The 20,865-nt window shown below is 43.3% G+C and overlaps 1 protein-coding gene across 1 annotated transcript in view; it reads right to left on the bottom strand.

Annotated features, from left to right (window-relative positions):
* Nucleotides 1-20,865, bottom strand: part of dlg2 (discs, large homolog 2 (Drosophila)) — a 945,868-nt gene that overhangs the window by 85,627 nt on the left and 839,376 nt on the right. The window contains exon 18 of the mRNA XM_078221879.1: nt 9,647-9,823. Within this exon, the coding sequence (XP_078078005.1) occupies nt 9,647-9,823 (177 nt within the window). The remainder of the gene's footprint in view (nt 1-9,646; nt 9,824-20,865) is intronic.

Genomic DNA, 20,865 nt, shown 5'->3' with positions numbered 1-20,865 from the left:
CTGCATTTGTCTTTACTAATCTTTTTCTTTTCACATACTTATAGAAGCTTTAATGGTCAGTTTCTATGTGCCCTGCAATTTTACTCTCATACTTCATTTTTTCCTCTCTTGATCAAATTTTTTGTCCTCTTTTGCTGAATTCAAAAATGTTTCCTGTCCTCAGGCTTGCTGCTTTTTCTGGCAATTTTATACATCTCCTCTTTGTATTTATTATTATCCCTAATTTCTTTTACATAGAACATAGAACATTACAGCGCAGTACAGGCCCTTCGGCCCTCGATGTTGCGCCGACCAGTGAAACCAATCTAAAGCCCTTCTAATCTACACTATTCCAATATCATCCATATGTTTATCCAATAACCATGTGAATGCTCTTAATGTTGACGAGTCCACTACTGCTGCAGGCGGGGCATTCCACGCCCTTACTACTCACTGAGTAAAGAACCTACCTCTAACATCTGTCCTATATCTCTCACCCCTCAATTTAAAGCTATGTCCCCTCATGTTAGCCATCACCATCTGAGGAAAAAGGCTCTCACTATCCACCCTATCTAATCCTCTGATCATCTTGTATGCCTCTATTAAGTCACCCCTTAACCTTCTTCTCTCTAACGAAAACAACCTCAAGTCCCTCAGCCTTTCCTCATACGATCTTCCCACCATACCAGGCAACATCCTGGTAAATCTCCTCTGCACCCTTTCCAATGCTTCCACATCTTTCCTATAATGCGGCGACCAGAACTGTACGCAATACTCCAAGTGCGGCCGCACCAGAGTTTTGTACAGTTGCAGCATGACCTCCTGGCTCCGAAACTCAATCCCTCTACCAATAAAAGTTAACACACCGTATGCCTTCTTAACAACCCTATCAACCTGGGTGCCAACTTTCAGGGATCTATGCACATGGACACCCAGATCCCTCTGTTCATCCACACTACCAAGTATCTTACTATTAGTCCAGTACTCTGTATTCCTGTTACTCCTTCCAAAGTGAATCACCTCACACTTTTCCGCATTAAACTCCATTTGCCACCTCTCAGCCCAGCTCTGCAGCTTATCTATGTTCCTCTGTAACCTGCCACTTCCCTCTGCACTATCTACAACTCCACCAACTTTAGTGTCATCCGCAAATTTACTAATCCATCCTTCTACGCCCTCATCCAGGTCATTAATAAAAATGACAAACAGCAGTGGCCCCAAAACAGATCCTTGCGGTACACCACTAGTAACTGGACTCCAGGATGAATATTTCCCATCAACTACCACCCTCTGTTTTCTTACAGCTAGCCAATTCCTGATCCAAACCACTAAATCACCCTCAATCCCATGTGTCCGTATTTTCTGCAAAAGCTTACCATGGGGAACCTTATCAAACGCTTTGCTGAAATCCATATACGCCACATCAACCGCTTTACCCTCATCCACCTCTTTGGTCACCTTCTCAAAGAACTCAATAAGGTTTGTGAGCACGACCTACCCTTCACAAAACCGTACTGACTATCCCTAATCAAATTATTCCTTTCTAGGTGATTATAAATCCTATCTCTTATAATCCTTTCCAAAACTTTGCCCACAACAGAAGTAAGGCTCACCGGTCTATAATTACCAGGGTTGTCCCTACTCCCCTTCTTGAACAAGGGGACAACATTTGCTATCCTCCAGTCTTCTGGCACTGTTCCTGTAGACAATGACGACACAAAGATCAAAGCCAAAGGCTCTGCAATCTCCTCTCTAGCCTCCCAGAGAATCCTAGGATAAATCCCATCCGGCCCAGGGGACTTATCTATTTTTACCCTTTCCAGAATTGCTAACACCTCCTCCTTATGAACCTCAATCCCGTCCAGTCCAACAGCCTGCATCTCAGTACTCCCCTCGACAACACTGTCCCTCTCCTGTGTGAATACCGACAAAAAATATTCATTTAGTGCCTCTCCTATCGCTTCAGACTCCACGCACAACTTCCCACTACTGTCCTTGACTGGCCCTAATCTTACCCTAGTCATTCTTTTACTCCTGACATACCTATAGAAAGCTTTAGGGTTTTCCTTGATCCTACCTGCCAAAGACTTCTCATGTCCCCTCCTGGCTCTTCTTAACTCTTTCTTTAGGTCCTTCCTGCTAACTTGTAACTCTCAAGCGCCCTAACTGAGCCTTCACGTCTCATCTTAACATAAGTCTCCTTCTTCCTCTTCACAAGAGATTCAACCTCCTTAGTAAACCACGGTTCCCTCAGACGACCGCTTCCTCCCTGCCTGACAGGTACATATTTATCAAGGGTGCGTAGTAACTGTTCCTTGAACAAGTTCCACATTACAATTGTGCCCATCCCCTGCAGTTTCCTTCCCCAACCTATGCCACCTAAATCTCGCCTAATCGCATCATTTGTAAGCCATAGTTGAACCATCTTTCCTCATTTATTTTTGTGCTAGGCAGGAATGAATAATTGTTGTAATTCATGCACACATTTTTCAATGTCATGAACCTATCCCAACACTTCCCCCAAATGCGAGAGGCCTGTACTATCTCAGCCTCGAACAGATGTCTATCCACCATCAATCCATTTAGTAAGGTTCCCCAATGTATCGTTCTCAATTCACATCTCATACCCTCATAGTTTCCTATACTTAGATTCAGGACCCGAGCTTGGGATTCGACTACTTCACTCTCCAACTTAATGAAGAATTATATCATATTATGGTTGCTGTTCCCCAAGGGGCCCCACACAGTAAGATTGCTAATTAATCCTTTCTCTGCCAGGGTACATGTATAACCAATTTGCAGATAGACTTTTATGGGAAAGTGCATTGTGGGTCAAGTGTGGGATTGCCTCATATCTTGGCCAAGTGCACAAAGCAGCATGAAGTGGAAGTGCTGCATTGCATGGCACAGGGGGATTCTGGGAGGGGTGATACGAACTGTTAGTTAGCAAAGATCATTGAGAATTGTTGGCTGCCGACAAAGAACATGTTAATTACACAACTGAAAGCATGATTTGTTTCCTGGCATATTCATTACAATTCCCTAAGAGAACACAACACATAAGAGGGCCAGGATCAGATGGTCAACCCAACATGATCATTTTCATCCTGATAGAGGAGGAGGTGCTAGAGATGTCAATAAACCATTGGAGTCGGACCATTGAGTGAGGTGAGGTTGGAAGATGACCCCGGGGTGATGAGATTCCAAGAGCACATTGATCCCCCTGTAAATATACTGCTGAAGAGGTGAGGGTTGGGGACAGGAGGAACTGGAGAATTTGGCAGGGAGGTAGCATTGATGGCTTTTGATGTTGGATACTTGCAGAATTTGGGGATAATTGAGTGTCTCAATGTTGAAGGCGTTGTGATGTAAACCCTGGCACCATCTCCGAATGGTGTGAGTGAGAGATCTAGGAAGCATGTCTCTCTGAAGTGACCTCAAATGATTAAGGTGCCCTTCACTCACCTTGTTTATTTCTCCCACAGATGAAACCTCGGCAGCTGCAACCACTAGACCTAAGGGACCAAAGTTAACTTCAGAGGAGGAAGAAGCCTCAGAGCATATACCACCATGTCTTTGCTCCGCACCTAGCACCAGTGCAGATACACACATCTCAGTGGAAATGAATGAGTCGGTTCAAACAGATCCACTTACTGATGCAAGCATATCATAATCACAAGACCATCTGTTCGAGGCTGAGATAGTACAGGCCTCTCGCATTTGGGGCAAGTGTTGGGACAGATTGATGACAAACACCTGGAGTTGTGCTTCAGGTGGCAGATGCTGGACATGCAGCATGTGGAGATGTGACAGGGATTCCAGAGGGGTTGCACTGGCAAGGTCAGTGGAGGAGTCCATCCAGGCCATAAGTGCTGCAATGACCCAGTCTTCAGAATATATGACTTCTTCCATCGAGAGATTGGCGACTCTCAGGGAGGGCCAAATCCAGAACCTCGCTGATGGGATATTGGTTATGTGTACTAACCCGAGTTCCACTATTGTGTATCTGTGCTCTGGTATCCAGAGCCAAGATGAAAAGGGGAGTCGAGGCATCTGGAGTCACAGCTAGGACCTGGTTCTTCTCAAGAAAGCAGGAAGCTGAGTGAGTTGGCAAATGCATGTCAGTTGCTGTATAATGTAGATAAATGTAAGGCTATCCACTTTGGTACCAAAAACAGGAAAGCAGATTATTATTTGAATGGCTATAAATTAAGAGAGGGGAATATGCAATGAGACCTGGATGTCCTCATACACCAGTCACTGAAGTTAAGTATGCAGGTGCAACAGGTGATAAAGAAGGCAAATGGTATGTTGGCCTTCACAGGGATAGGATTTGAGTACAAGAGCAGGGATGTCTTGCTGCAATTAGATAGGGCCTTGGTGAGGCCACACCTGGAATATTGTGTGGAGTTTTGGTCTCCTTACTTGAGGAAGGATGTTCTTGCTCTAGAGGGAGTGCAGCGAAGGTTTACCAGACTCATTCCTGGATGGCAGGACTGACATATGAGGAGAGATTGAGTAGGTTAGGAATATATTTACTGGATTTCAGAAGAATGAGGGGTGATTTCATAGAAACCTATAAAATTGTAACTGGGTTATACAGAGTAGATGCAGGAAGGATGTTTCCGATGGAGGGGGAGTCCAGAATCAGGGGTCATAGTCCAAAGAAACCTTTTAGGACTGAGATGAGGTGTATTTTTTTCAACCAGAGAGTGGTAAGCCTGTGGAATTCGCTACCACAGAAAGCAGTTGAGGCCAAAACATTGTATGTTTTCAAGGAGGAGTTAGATATAGTTCTTGGGGCGAAGTGAGTCAAAAGATATGGGGGAAGGCGGGATCAGGCTATTGAGTTGGATGATCAGTCATGATCGCAATGAATGGCGGAGCAGGCTTGAAAGGCCAAATAGCCCCCCTCCTGTTTCTTTTTTCTGGGTTTCTGTGGAAGGTCAAGTGGACCTCACGGCAGCGATGAGCAGGTGCTGCCACCATCAGGAAGCACTTCGCAGGGCACTTTTGATGGGGACAGCTTCTCCTCCGCATTTCTGCTATTGGCACAAATGTCTGAGTGTCACAGTTGAGCATCCTGGCACACTGCAGGAGACTCCCACCCCAAGCCAGGATCCTCAGTCTCAGGTGACCAGAAAATGCCCACTAAAGTAATCCCAAAGGGGTTATGGAAAGGGGCATGAGAGTCAGCAGCCTGTCTCCAGCACAGCTGTGGGTGAGGGGGCAGCACCACACAATAGCACCTGGAAATAATTTAAGAAAGCACATTAGTCACATATGGGTTCACAAGGCTGATTGCTTATTTTTGTTCATTCTGAAATGTTTTGATTTATTTTGTCAATTATAATTTTTCTTTGCACTTCTGGCTGCAGATGCATTAGTTTTTAATGTTTATGACGTGTTGGTTTTGACTTGGATTGATTGAATGCTCTCAAGGGGTTTGTGCTCATGTGCTGTGATTGACCTCCACATTGGCACTTGCCAGGCCGCCTTGTTTTGATGTGCAGGAGATACCAAGGAAAGGCGAGTACGGCCAAGGTGGTCATATAGATCAAATTATGTCTTGTTAATTATATCTTCACACTATTTGTGAACCTCACATTTCTCTGGCATCTAAAGCATCCCATCACTGGCTTGTATAGCTGACTGGCGTGACTCAGCCTCATCATCATCAGATTTATCCTCAGGTTCCTTGTCAGAGGATGGGACCCGTTCCATTTGATCCTCCCCCGCCAGGACTTCTCTCTGGAGCTTCAGCTAGTGCAAGGCACAGCACAGCATGAACACTGGCGATATACAAGCAACAGAATATTGCAGAATGCCACCTGAATGGTTCAAACATTTAAATCTCATTTTGAGCAGACTTTGGTCTGCTCAGTGATGGCTCTCAGGCTCTGTGCACACAGATTATGGAGTAGGGTCAAAAGCTATCTCTTGAAGGAGCATCCTTTATATCCCAGAAGCCAGTGATCCAAAGGCTGCAGTGCACAAAACATCCCTGGCATCTGGGAATGTCTAAGTACGTGCACATCATGGCAGCTGCCAGCATGTGTCCACACCTGCATTATCCTTTGTTATGGTCACATACAAGATGTTCATTGGTGGAATGGTCAACTTTTCTGTTCATGAATGCCTCTGACTGTCCCAATAGTGCTTTAATTGAGGCATGTGTGCAATTGATAACCCCTTGCACTTTTGTGAATCCTGCAATGTTCGCAAATCTTCTGGCTCTTGTCTGTTTGACTGGTGTTGTCTGCGCTAAATGAAATGAATGCATGGACATGCCTGAATATTAAATCTGTGAAAATCTTTATACAATGATGAGCTGCTGACTGCGAAATCCTGCAAAGGTCTCTGTTGGTTTTGAAATGTAACCAGTCTGATTGATGTCTCTGGCTTTCTGCAGTCATGTGTTCCTACAACATTACTGACAGTAATTTCTACTCTTTACTTTTTAATAGCAAGTAAAGGCCGGGGCTGGTGCAGTACTTGGCCGTATTAATTGGGGGGTCTTAACTGTTTAATACCAAGGACTTTAATTCTACAGTTAATCCATTTCCTATATTTGAAACACTGCCAAATCACAAAGTGCAATTTCATGAAGATTTTTAAATAGCTACGAAATAAAGGTAATTTAAAATGATCCCTGCACAACAGCTGGGTAACTCCATTCAAGGTTTGAGTTTATCCCAGTACAGCTTAGTTCACTGATTTCAGAATCACAGAATTGTTATAATGCAGAAGGAGGTTATACAGTCCATCATGCCTGCATTGGTTGTGTGTATGAGCAATATCCCTGAGTGCACCCTCCCCATAACCCTGCACAACCTTCCTTTTCAGATAACAGAATAATTCCCTTTTGAATACTTTGTAACTATTTCCATCACACTCTCATTTCAAGCAGTGTATTCCAGACTTCAACCACTTGCTGCATGAAAAAGCTTTAACTCATATCGTTTTTGCTTCTTTTGCCAATTTAAATTTGTGTGCTCTTGTTCTCGATCCTTTCTTAACTGGGAACAGTTTCTCCCTATCTCCTCTGTCCAGACCCTTCATGATTTTGAATGTCTCTATTAAATCTCCTCTCAGTCTACTTTTCTGCAAGGAAAACAGTCCCAACTTTTCCAATCTATCTTCTTAACTGAAGTTCCTCATCCCTGAAACCATTTTTGTGAATCTTTTCTGCACTCTCTCCAATGCCTTCACATCCTTCCTAAAGCGCAGTGCCCAGAACTGGACACAATACTCCAGCTGAGGCTAAACTAGTGTCTTCTAAGTTCAACATATTCTCCTTGCTCTTGTATTCAATGCCCCTATTACTAAAGTCTAGAATACTGTATGCTTTGTTAAAATGCTCTTTCAACTGATCCTGCCACCTTCAATGACTAATGCACATATACTCCCAAGTCCCTCTGCCCTTGCAACCCCCTGTAGAATTGTACCATTCATTATATATTATTTCTCCATGTTCTACTTACTAAAATGAATCACTTCACATTTCTCTCCATTGAACTTTGTCAGTCGCCTGTCCACCTATTCCATTAATTTTTGAATGTATGTCCTTTTGAAGTTCTGTACTATCCTCCTCACAGTTCATAATGCTTTCAAGTTTTGTATCATCAGAAAACTTTGAAAATATGACCTGGACACCAAGGCCTAGATCATTAATATACATTAGGAAAAGCAAGGTTCCCAACGCTGACCCTGAGGAACTTCACTACAAACATTTCCCCAGCCCAGAAATCCTGCAGTACTGCTCTTTCTTTCCTGTAATTCAGCCAATTTTGTCCCTTTTATTCCATGAGATATAACTTTGATCACAAGTCTGTTTTTGTGACATTGTATCAAAAACCTTTTGGAAGTCCATGTACACCATATCAACAACATTGCCCTTATCAACTCTCTGTTACCTCTTCAAAAAAACTTCAGCAAGTTCGTTAAACATGATTTTCCTTTAAGAAATTCATGCTGGCTTTCTTCAATTAACCTGCATTTGTCCATGTGACCATTAATTTTGTCCCAGATTACTGTTTCTAGAAGTTTTTCCACCACCGAAATTAAACTGACTGGCCTGTAAATGCTGGGCTAAGATTTACATCCTATTTTAAACAAGAGGTAATGCTTGCAATTCTCCAGTCCTTCTCTGACAACAGCCCTGAGTCTGAGGAAGACTGAAAAATTATGGCCAGTGTCTCTGCAATTTCCATTTTCACTTCCTTCAGAATCCTTGAATGCATCTCATCTGGTCCTGGTGCCTTAAGCACAGATAGCCTACTCAATACGTCCTCCATATCAATTTTAAACCTTTCTAATGTCTTGATTCCTCTTTAACCATGGCTTGGGTGGTATCGTCTTCCTTGGTAAAGATAGATGCAAGATATTCATTTAACGCCTCAGCTGTGTACTCTCCCTCCACGCATAAATCCCCTTTTTGGTTCCTAATCGGCCCTACTCCTCATTTTACCACCATATTTTTATATGCTTTTAGGAGACTTTGAGATTCCTTTTTATGTTGGCCATGAATCTCTTTTCAGATTCTCTATTTTCTTCGTTATTTGCTTTCTTACCTCTCCTTTCAACCTTCTATATTCAATCAAGATCTCAATTGTATTTTCTATCTGACACATATGATAAGCATTTTTTTTCTTCTTTATCATGATTTCTAACTATTTTGTCATCCAAGAAACTCTGGCTTTGTTTGTCCTACCTTTCCTTTTTGAGGGAATATCTCACTTTTGAAGATAGCCCATTGGTCAGTTTTTGTTTTTCCTATTCAACTATTCATGCTTGACTGTACTCTATCATTCAGTCAAATCAGGGCTGTTGTGCACTTTAGCTTCATTTACTCAGCCTGCCTGCCCGTTGTGATCTTGCTTTACCTGCACCCTCACCATTATGTCTGAGTGTCCCGATAAGCAATTCTGCCCATTGCACACTTCTCACTGGAAGACAGTGAGAAGTCAGCTGGCAGGATTTAAATGAGGTTTGGATGAGTCTCATTCTGTCATAGGTGGGAAATAAACTCACTAATATGATTTTCTGCTGGAATTCTGCTGGCAGTTAAAATTCAGGACTCAATTATAAAAAGTGACAAGTGGAACTATGTTACCATCATTTAATATCATTATATAGACTGATCAAAAAATAAAATAATGCCCTTTTACTATCAACACAGGAAAACACAGAACTGAACACTGTAAAAACAAGCTTAGTGGTGTTTTTGCTAATTGTCAACTGTTGTGATACATGCCGTTGTAGCAATACATTATTAAAATCAACCAATAAGCCACAGCACATGAAGTTGTGTATCCAAAAGCATTACAAGGCAGATTGTTCTTTCCTCTCTTTTGCTTTAACACAGTGCAGGAATTCTAGTTTGTTATTGGATGTCTAAAAAAATGCTTCTGAACAGCATATGGGTGTGTTTAAATTAAAGAATAACAATGAACACAGAAAATCAGTACAGATTATGATTGGATTTGAAAAACTAAATGCATTTCGTCAGGTGGACATTTTTCATGTATTATATCCCACCCACTATAAATGTAGCCTTCAGAAGCTAGGTTATGGAAAATTAGCAGTTGGAATATTTATTGCAATAAACTAGTCTTTTCAGAGTTCAATTCTATGGAAAATAAGAGAAAATTATAGGTTTATGAACCTTCTTTTGCTTGGTATAACACCCATCTCTTCACTGTCTCCTTCAAGTGTGACCATTCGTGCCTGCCACCATTCATCATCAGACGCATTGATAACATGCAGAATGTCCCCATATTTGAAGCTGATGCCTTGACTTGGAAGACCACTGTCCTTGGTTTTGTCATAGTCAAATAGAGCTCTGAAAAACATATTTCAAAGGGTTTTAAGTCTTGCATTTACTGCAACATAAAATCACTTGCTGTTGCTTTAAACATATATCATTATTTACATTCAAAATATATTGATGTTGTTTTGTGCTTTTTCATTTTTCATACTTAGCAACGTACAATGATGGGTGCCATACAGCCTCATGCTTATTTCATAATGAATGTGCTGGTCATATTTCTGGGGTTACTCATTTGAATGCGAGTCATATAACTGGGCAGTAAATGTTAAGAGGAAATGCACCATTTCCTAGCCTTTCTCATGTTATTTCCTAAAAGTACAGGACAGCTCTTTCATCTATTTAGTGATAAAGTCTACATTTTTTCTCACCTGCCAATCCCAAGATCTAGGTTACACAGCAGCAATAAGGGGAAAGTTTCAGGACTGAGTTTCCTTAGTGCTTTCTCATTGTAGGTCTTTATTGAACTGATCTTAAGATAGCCTCCTCCAGAGGGATGCCTCATGGCAGAGAGAGAGAGGTCACATGACTATAAAGCCAGATAGGACATGTAAAACTGATTGCATTTCTATCCCAACAGTGCAGATATATTTTAAATGAAAACACTGTTGCATCAAAACTAGCCCTCAATTTTCAAAAGCTATGCTAATTCTTTGGGTCAACATGTAGAAATCACTTATCTGAGGATGATGCTCACTGGTTTCAAATAACCAGGATATCCTCAGCAACCCCTGAAGTACAATGCAAAAAGTTATAAGTACAGAACCTATTAGATCTGGCAGCTGACTGCACTTATTACTGTCAACGTACATTGCTAATATTCAGTAGGAAAATCAATAGCACAGAAATTGCAAATTAATCCTCCTGCTCAACTTAAACATTTTCCCATTAAAATTAATCTGCACTACTTACATGAAGGTTTAAAGAAGAATTATAGGAATGCCAGAGGAAAACACGAAAGTATGAAAATATGAAAAGGAACCAATTAAAAGGGTTAATTTTCCTAAAAGTCATAACTCATCTGTTCTGCACTCTACAATACTGACAGATTTGATACCAGAGGCAGTCATCTCATTTTCTGTGAGTCTTTGATATCATTAATAGTACTAAAAGGTCAGGAGGGTGCCAAATATCACTCCCTTATACCAAAAATGGAAAGGGGTAAAACAAATAACTATAAATCAGCCATCATGTCAGTACGAGGAAAACTGCATGCTTATGATATTTGGTCATTCATAAAAGAGATGTCATTACCTAATGTACAGTAAAATAATAAAAGAGAATAAATAACTTCAATAAACCTCTTTATTAGAGTATCCCCATCATTCAAAGTTTATTTATTAGTGTCACAAGTAGGCTTACATTAATACTACAGGTTTCCAGCTAAAACATTACATTGAAAGGAATATATTTCCTTATTTAATCACTTGATCCATGTTATAGTTCACACAGTTACACAAAGTTCTTTTGTCCACTATTTTTCATTTGAATAAGAAAGAAGCAGTTTTAAAAACAATTCCTTCCCATTGCATATTTGGTCACAGTTTTGTTAGTCTGATTTTATCAATAATAATCAAAATTACCACTGATATGACAAATTAAATAAACCACAGAATGCCTCATCAGAACGTGGGAGCAGAAGTAAACACTGAGTTCCTCAGGCCTGCTTCGCCATTCAATTCGATCACGTCTGATCGGCACTTCCTTGTTTTGACTGCATCTCGCTTGAACACGCAAAGGATTTTATTGTGGCCTTTACTTTCCTGCCTAACCCCTATAACCTTTCACATCCCTGTCTGTTTAAGAATCTATCTAACTCAGCTTTAAGCAAATTTGATGGACTAGATTTTATAGTGCTCTACTGGGTGTGGTTTTGTTGGGGAGTGGAGGGTGGTGAGCAGAGAGCATATAAAACTGGGAGCTCACCATATTTTTACCCAACTCTGGGCTGGCCCTCATAATGCAGGAAGCAGATCGGCACCAAAATCGGCAACTTGCCTGCCATATGTAAATAAATATGTAAATAAATAATGAAGGGTGAACTGAATTTGTTTACAAACCATTTGATCCCAATATTATGCAGGCAGGCAGGTAGGACTGTTTTTAAAATGTGGAAAAGAGGGGTACAATATTTGGGGGGTTGACTTTTAACATCCCCTCCGAAGATAGTTACCTCTCTTTCTTCCTCCCCACCCACATCCTCAAAACCCAACAACCTTGGCTTACCTGAGTCGGGATCCATAGGGGCCTTTAACCTGGGTCTGCTTGCTGTCCCAGCAGCACTCACTACTGAGCTCTGGCACTGCTAGGACTGCAAGAACTGTTGGCTAATCCCAAGGGTAGGACTTCCTGATAGCCATGGGGCAGAGGTCCCACATTTCCCTTGCTATTGCTGACCACAGTATGTTATTGCTGCTGTGTAGATTTGTTTTTCATCGGTCGGTTTCCAATCAACATTTCAGTCAGGGGTTGAGCAATATATCTCTCGTAAAAACCAGCCTAATGACCCCAACTTCACAGCTCATTGGGGAAGAGAAATCCACAGACTAATGATCCTCTGAGAGAACACAATTCTCCTCATCTCTGTCTTAAATGAGACCCCCCTTATTTTTAAACTCTGTCCCCCAGTTCTCGACTCTCCCATATGGGAAATATCCTTTCAGCATCCACCCTACCAAGTGCCCTTACGATCTTGTTTAAGATCACCTCACATTCTTCTAAATTCCAGTGGAATTCCTCATAAGACAACTCCTTCATCCCACAAGTCAGTTGAGTAAACCCTTACTGCACATTCTCTAATGCAATTATATCCTTTCTTAAATGAGACCAAAACTATACACAGCACTCCAGATGTGGTCTCACCAACATTCAGTACATCTGGGGTAAAGCTTCCCTACTTCATTTCCCTTGCAAGAAATGGCAACCTCCTATTTGCATTCTTATTAACTTTCTGTACCTGAACAGCAACAATTTGCGATTCATGTACTAAGACACTCAGATCCCTCGGTACTGTAGAGTTCTGCAATTTCTCTCCATTTTAATAATATATTCTATTCTTCTTGCCAAAGTGGCCCAGTTCACAATTTCCTATATTAGACTGCATCTACCATTTTATTCCCATTCATTTAACCTATCTATATTCCATTACAGACTCCAATTAACTACTGTCCCTCCAGCTTTGCAGTGTTTCTTCTTAGAGAGCTTACAAAATCCATGGGCACGATCTTACCAGCCATTCACACCACATTTCTACTGCAATGAGAATTTGCCACCCAGCCAAATTGCCATTCATTGCAGTGGGATGGGAAAATCCCACTGGCATGAACGGCCATAATATTCAGGCCCATGTCTTTTCTCTCTGGTGCACACTCTGAACTCTCTCCTTTGAATTTTCTTTATGCCTGCATCACTTGACAACTGGCGCTTGGTCCATGGACCATGTTTTTAAAGAGCTGTAGTAATTTGCGCCCATGTGAAATCACCCTGGTGAATGGGAAAATTCAGTGAGGCTGAACATCTGACTTTAACCTCACTAATGATATTCAAATGCATTCAAATCAGGTTCTTGCCCTTACATCAGCAGGGAGGGGAAAGAAAGATTGCGTTTTGGAGTTCCCTCGACATAGATCCTGTTCTAGCCAGAGCTAGAAGCCATAACGGGATATGCACCCATGGTGAATGGCCCTGGAAAATCATGGTCATTGTTCATAACACCTGCCAAAACCTCCTTAATAATGGATTTTAACGTTATCCCTATGACAGATGTTAAGCTAACTGGCCTGTTGTTTCCTGCATTCTGATTCCCTCTTCTTGAATAGAAAGAAGAGTCACATTCACTATTTTCCAATCTGATGGGGTCTTTCCAGAATTTGAGGCAATTTGAAAAATTATAACTAATGTATCTACCATCTCAGCAACCATGTCTGTGGGCACACTCATAAGTTTGTACATGCTGCCCCTTCCTGCCACACTCTGATCATCATTACCTTTATTGCTACCTTGTTCTCCTGCCTTGTCCTCTATCTTTAATTTATTACACTTTCCTTGACTTGGTCTCTTGCCCTCATGCTTTAGGTTAAAGCCTTCTCTACACCCTAGCTATATGAGTCGCCACAACACTGGATCCAGCACAGTTTAGATGAAGTCCCAATAGTACAGCTCCCAATTTCCCCAGTATTACTGCCAGTGCTCCATGAGTCAAAGCCCATTTCTTCCACACCAATCTTTGAACCATAAAAATTCAACTTTCTAATCTTATTTGACCCATACCAGCAAAGCATTTGCAATAAAGCCAGGATTCTCCCAAAAAAAATGTTAAATGCCGAATTCGCAAAAAAAGGGAGTAACTCCCGTTGGTTTTTTAGCGGATTTTCAAAATGAATCTCCCATACTCTGAGCACTGTAGAGTGCCTCAGGGAGATTCACTTTGAAAATCCGGGGGCGGGGCCTATTCTCGCTGGAGAGCCCCATCGCTGGCCAGCCTTGCAATGCTGCCCCTCCAAACCCCCCCACCCTCAATCGCTGGCGTCCCGGACATCTCCAAATGTCCGGTGGGCAGTGCCAAGGTGCCCCTTGGGCAGTGCCATTTTGCCCCTTGGGCAGTGCCAGGGGGCCAGAATGCCACTGTCACACTGGCAATGCCAAGGGGCACCACCCCCTTACCCCCGGCCTCTTGGGGGGCATCCATGGCCTCCCTTCATTTCAGCGGGTTTGGGCCACCAGTTCCCCGTTAGTGGGGAGCTAATGTAAACCCCGCTGGAGTGGACCACTCCTGGCAGGGGGGTGGGGAGGCTAGTGGGCCTGGAGACTTTAGTCCCGAGCCCCCTAATAGGATTTAAATTTAAATTTTAATATTTAAATCAGCTCCGTGGCAATTTCTGGCGTGAAGCTGACAACGCCGGAAATCCAGGACCAGGAGACAGGCGGTGGATTTGGTGCCTAGCGGGAGCCCACTAAATGGCCTCCGCTGATGTCTCCCACTGTTGCACTGCTAGAGCAGCACAGTGGGCTGGGAGAATCGCCCCCAAAGTATCTAATTGAGTAACAACAGACGTAAAGAAATATACAAGTGTTAATCAAAGTCAGTGGCAGTGCTAGCCATGGCACAATCCGTAATGGCCGCTAAATTTTATGAGAGGCCAAAAAAATAGGATTTGCACCAGCAAGAATCCTGAGTGTAATCTCCCCCACTCCTCGCTAATGACATGATCAGATTCACACCCATGAAGGGCACGGATCTGATTAACATATTTTATGATATATTTAAATATAATTAGAGGGCTTAATGCCACTACTTCCACCATCACCATATGCTCCCCCCACCCAGCATGAAGTCACGCCAGCACGAATCACAACTGGTTTTCAAAAATGACAATCAGTTGTGATGACACTGGAGGAGCACAGTGAGATATAGTCCCCGGGTGGTGCGAGACATGATTGTGCAGTGCCCAATGTCAACCTGGCAGTGCTAGCGTGGCACTGCAGTGTGGCGTTGCCAGGATGGCTGTTCCAAGGCTAGAACTCTTGGAAGCCCAATTGGGAAAGGGGGTTCTCTTATGTTTGGGGGAGAGGGGGAGTGATGGTTGTGTGGTGCCTGCATTGGAGTGGAGGTGGTGCTTGCATTAGTGTGGGTTGCCTGTGAAGGGGGGGGGGTGGGGGGGAGGTTGCCCTGAACCTGAGGGAGTTCGGGGAGGGGGGTTAACCTTGATGTTTGTGGTGGGTGGGTTGGGCTGCAGCCTGTGAAGGGGGGTGGGGATTGTGCTAATGATGGGGAGGTAGGACCAGAGCCTGTGATGAAGAGAGGACCATCCTGATGCCTGTGGGGGATGCAGTGCCCCGATGCTGGAGTTGGGGAGTGGCTTGGGTAACCCCGTTGCATGTGTGGTGGGGGGGGAAATGTCTTGATCTTTGCATTTTGGACAGTGAAGGGTGGGGGAGTGACCAATCTTTGCATTGCTACGGGGTGGAGGGAGGGAGTCTGATTGTGGCAGGGTGTCCCAACTGATTTCCATGGGGGTGGGGATTAATTTAACTTGGAGTTTGGTGTGCCATTTTTAAATGTTGGCCTGATCTCAGAATCCCGGTGTTGTGGCTTGTTTAGGTCCCACCCTACTGTGTGATTCCCACCCGCACTTTGAAATTGCACAGAGTGCTATTAAATCAGGTTAGAAAAGGCTTCTGTGAAGCCGGTGACACAGTTTCTCTCATCTGATCCAACATTGTAAATTTGGGAAAAGTGCACCCAACGTATTCCTTTCAATTCTGCATTTCACCCATGAGTTATTGAAATTGGAATAGCTTGTTCATTGCCAGAGTGAAATTTAAACAAAAGTCCATCTTCATTTTGTAAACTGTGGTGCCAATAAGAGCATTTACTTCTGATCAAAGCTATACTACTCCACCTAAAACCTGAAAAGTCCACTTTTTCATGCATTATTTTATAAATTCTGCCACATCCTACTTGGATTGCTTTCACAAGTGGGAGAATAAGGAGAATGGAAGTTTGGATTTAAACCCATTTAGAAAGAGAAAAGAAAGACAGGGATACAGTCGATTAATCTTTGCAAATTTATGCATCCAGAATAAATAAAACAAGGCAATGAATAGGCAATCAAGACAATTTCATCTTTAACATTTAACCCATCTATTTATGCAGCAAATTCTCAAAAAATTACTCAAGGCTACAGTGAGTTTTTAAACATGATAAGAGGCCAAAGATTGATTCACAACAACAAAGTGCTTTTAAACTGCCAATAAAAAAAACACATTTAATTGATGTGCTTTGGATTTCAAGTGAAGTTAGGTAGATCACAGGAAATCCAGAAAGTTATTGGAATCAATGAAATGTAATTACCGAGTGACAGCTTGCCTGTGACTGGCAGTATGGGATTATAGGGCTTTTTTTGATGGACATTCCATCATTGCATCTGAGGTATTTTCGGTGCATTCCTTTAGCCAGCAATACTATTGACTATATAGTGGATGCGTCAAAGAATTTCACCCTTTTAAAACCACTATATTTACAGTAAGTTCTCACTATGGGCCCGATTTTACCATTTTCATTCAAAGTGCTGAATCTGGGCGTAATGCAGATCCGATTTAGAAATCTGCTTTCAGGCGCTCCCATACAGCCTGAAAAAAACATCTCCAGTCCCATTCGCGCTGTGGGCGGGGCTGAGTGCGGCCGGAACGATCGGAGCTCTGAACTGCGCATGCGCAGTTGGAAAAAAATTTGAAAAAGCGCGCCCATGTCAGATGGTTCCCGGGCCGCAGAAAGCGGAGAAAACGGCCCGGGAGCGAAAAGCAGGAGCGATGGCCCCCATAGACATTACTGTCCCCCTTAATCACCCCCCCTCCATTACCCACACACATCACTGTCTCCCTTATCCACCCACCCCACTACCCACACACATCACTGTCCCCCTTATCCACCCCCCCCCACTACCCAGATCGATCGCTACCCCTGCCCTCTTCCCCCCCCCCACTGATCATCCGCAGAGTGGCAGTGGACCCCCCAGCCCGCCCCCCGCACCCCCACCAGAGATCCATCTGCCTCCCCCCTCCGCACCAGAGATCGGGCGGCACGGTAGCACAGTGGTTAGCACTGCTGCTTCACAGCTCCAGGGACCTGGGTTCGATTCCTGGCTTGGGTCACTGTCTGTGTGGAGTTTGCACATTCTCCTCGTGTCTGCGTGGGTTTCCTCCGGGTGCTCCAGTTTCCTCCCACAGTCCAAAGATGTGCGGGTTAGGTTGATTGGCCATGCTAAGATTGCCCCTTAGTGTCCTGAGATGCGTAGGTTAGAGGGATTAAAATGAGTAGGGCCTGGGTGGGATTGTGATCGGTGCAGACTTGATGGGCCGAATGGCCTGTTTCTGCACTGTAGGGATTCTATGATTCTATGATCCATCTGCTTCCTCCCCCACCAGTGAACGATTGGGCCTCCCCCCCGCCCCCCTCCAGACAACAATCTGGCCTCGCTCACTCACCCCCCCCCCCTCCAGACAACGATCTGGTCTCACTCTCCTCCCCCCCGCCCCCCCCCCCCCCCCCCCAACCAGGGAATGATCTGACCCGCCTCCCTCCTCCCCTCCACCACTGATCTGAGTCAGAGAGCCATTGGAAGCTCTGAATGCGCTCTTCAGAAACTGGAGCGCCCGATTCAGACTTTTATTTAGCAGGTCCATTACGGCGCGGTTCCAGATTGGCAAACGCGGTGATAAAGGGGGAAATGCTGATAAAGTTGGGCGGGCAGTTCAATAATTCAATTTAAATACATGCAAATGCATTTAAATCGCCGTTGCGCCCGTTTTGGGCACGAAGCGGATTGCCGCCATTCCCGGGTTTCTGTAAAGTGGCAATCTGCGCAGACGTGGGCACGGATCGTGTTAATGGCCTCACACCCGACTTTACCAGGTTTTCGCACCCGCGCATTGGTAAAATCGGGCCCTATGAGTACTGCTATGCATGGGTGCTGTCTCCATGCTGGCTCCTTCCAGATTCTTCTCTACATCAAATTGTGGGGAGTACTATCCTCCAGCCCCACATTACTCTGCCAAATACCCTTCCACCACAGCTGGGATGAGGGGTTTGTTCTATGAGGTAAGATTGAATAGACTCGATCTATATTTCATGGAGTTTAGAAGAATGAGAAGTAATCTAATTGAAACGTACAAAATTCTTGAGGGGGAGTGACAGGGGTAGATGCTGAGAAAATGGTTCCCCTGGCTGCAGAACCCATGAACACACGTTATCAGAATAAGAAGTCAGTCAGTTAGGACTGAGATGAAAAGTTTCTTCATCGAAAAGTTATGAATCTTTTGGAATTTTCGACCTCAAAGAACTGTGGATACTTAGTCATTGAATATATTCAATACAGAGTTTAATAGATGTTTGGAATTTTAAGGGATATGGGGAATTAAGGGTTATGGGGATAACTAGGGAAGGAAGAGTCGAAGTAGAACATCAGCCATGATTATACTGAATATTGGAGCATGCTTAGAGGACCAAAAGACCTACTTCAGCTCCTATTTCTTAGCTTTTGTTATGAACGGAGCGAGGTGGTGAAATAACTTTCCCCTTTTTTCTCACCTCTCAGCTGATCGTAGCCAGAAATCTTTTTGAGAAGGAATACTTTAAGCCTTTTGAGTGTTATGACTTTGAAGGATAAAAATGAACAGGCTTCCGAATGAGCTTAAAGAAGAACAAAGGATAAATGTTTATTTACACAACACCTGAAACGTTAACACAACGAAACAGGCACTCCCTCAAACACAATGGCTCAGATTTTCAGACCGAGATTGGGTGATTAGAGACAGGAGAATTAATGGATCTGTGAACCCAACCTTTAAATATGGCTACCCACAGTTATGGATCTTTGTTCAGGGGGAGAGGGGGGGAAATGGATTAGAAGTCGAACCTGCTGTCACCAGAACAAGTACAAAGGCTGTTGAGTGCAGAGGCAGGCTGGGTGAAAGGCCTGCCTCTATCTTCAAAAATACTAAAACAAAAAGTAGCCCTTCAGCTCTCACCCTTGCAAGCACTCCCCATGCCACAGCTATGACAATCTTTGTCAACTCATGCCCCACCCACCCCCATGCTCCCCTCATTCTTTCTATACCAACACATGTCTTTACCCACTGCCCATACATCCCCCTCTGCCCCCCACATCCCTTTGATCCTTCATAGCCTCTATGCCAACCTAGTGCCACTCATGTCAACACATGCCCCCCCATCCATCCCCTTTGCCTTATTCCTCTATGCCAACACACCCAGTATCCTTTGACATTTCTTTGACAGTTTTGACAGTTCTTTGACAGCTTGACATTTTTTTTGGTAGCTTTGACAGTTTAGTGAGTTTATGTACTTTTTACGCACAATCATGTTTAATAATCCCAAAGGGTACCTTACCTCTCCAAAGGGATATCTTACCTCTCTGAAAAATGTCCTGGGATCATAGCTAAAGAAGCACCTTACCTGGCTATCCAAAAAGATCCACCAAGTTTGGAACAGCTCTTATCTTGTCTAATCTGCACACTCTGGGTTTCACACACCTGGCTTACCAAAGTCTCACTTCCACAGAGGCAGCTGGTGACTTAAATGGTCAGCTGCCTTTGTAAACTGTGAATGTGCAAACCCAGCCTGACTCCAGTCCTACCAACATAAAAATAGGAAATGCCATATTCGGATATGTGATTTAGAATTTCTGGACTCGATGACTATTTTCACCATAACAGAGGCTCTCTGCCATGGCAAAAATCGGGGCCACAAACATATATCCACACAAGTAAAGATAAATTTTCAAGATGAAACATGCATTTAGATTATTAACAGTGAAACAGGAAAGAGGTAACGTGTTCTTAACCTGTCCTTTAAGATGAAAAACATTGCAGGTCTTAAGGATTCTCTCTCTTTGTTGGAGGTTTCTGGCTATTTCATACAAAATTATGGCCAAACTTCTGTGGGGAAGAAATACAGGGTGGAATTCTCCCATTTTGAGACTACATACAGTGGCCGGTGCAAGAATGTGGAATGTTGCCTGTGTGGCAACTGGTGGGAAAACACGCCAAATCTTCCAGCCCTAATCTCATTAATTAGGTACATAGGTGTTTCACACCATATTCAATGGCAGAGCAGCAGTGCAGGCCTGGATGACAGCTAGGATCCTAAAAGAAGGAACTACTAAGATAATGGATACATTGGATGTCATTTTCCAAAAATCCTTGGATTCTGGAGAACTACAGGAGGATTAGAAAACTGACAATGTCTCACGCCTATTCAAAAAGGGAGGGAGGTAAAAACCAGGTAAACTACTATATGTCAATTAGCCTAACATTTATTGTTGGAAAAATGTTGGAATCAATTATTAAGGAATCTGGAAAAATTCACATTTGAATTATAATCCAATCAAGCAGAGTCAGCATGGCTTCATGAAAGGGAAATCATGTTTGACTAATTTATTAAAGTTTTTCGAAGAAGTCTCAACCAGGGTGGATAGAGGGGAACATATAGATGTGTTGTATTTAAACTTCCAGAAAGCATTCAACAAGGTACCTCCACA

Source organism: Mustelus asterias, chromosome 10, assembly GCF_964213995.1.
Source record: "Mustelus asterias chromosome 10, sMusAst1.hap1.1, whole genome shotgun sequence".
Lineage (NCBI taxonomy): Eukaryota > Metazoa > Chordata > Chondrichthyes > Carcharhiniformes > Triakidae > Mustelus > Mustelus asterias.
The sequence above is the reverse complement of the archived record's forward strand: the minus strand, read 5'-3'. Positions and strand labels throughout refer to the sequence as shown.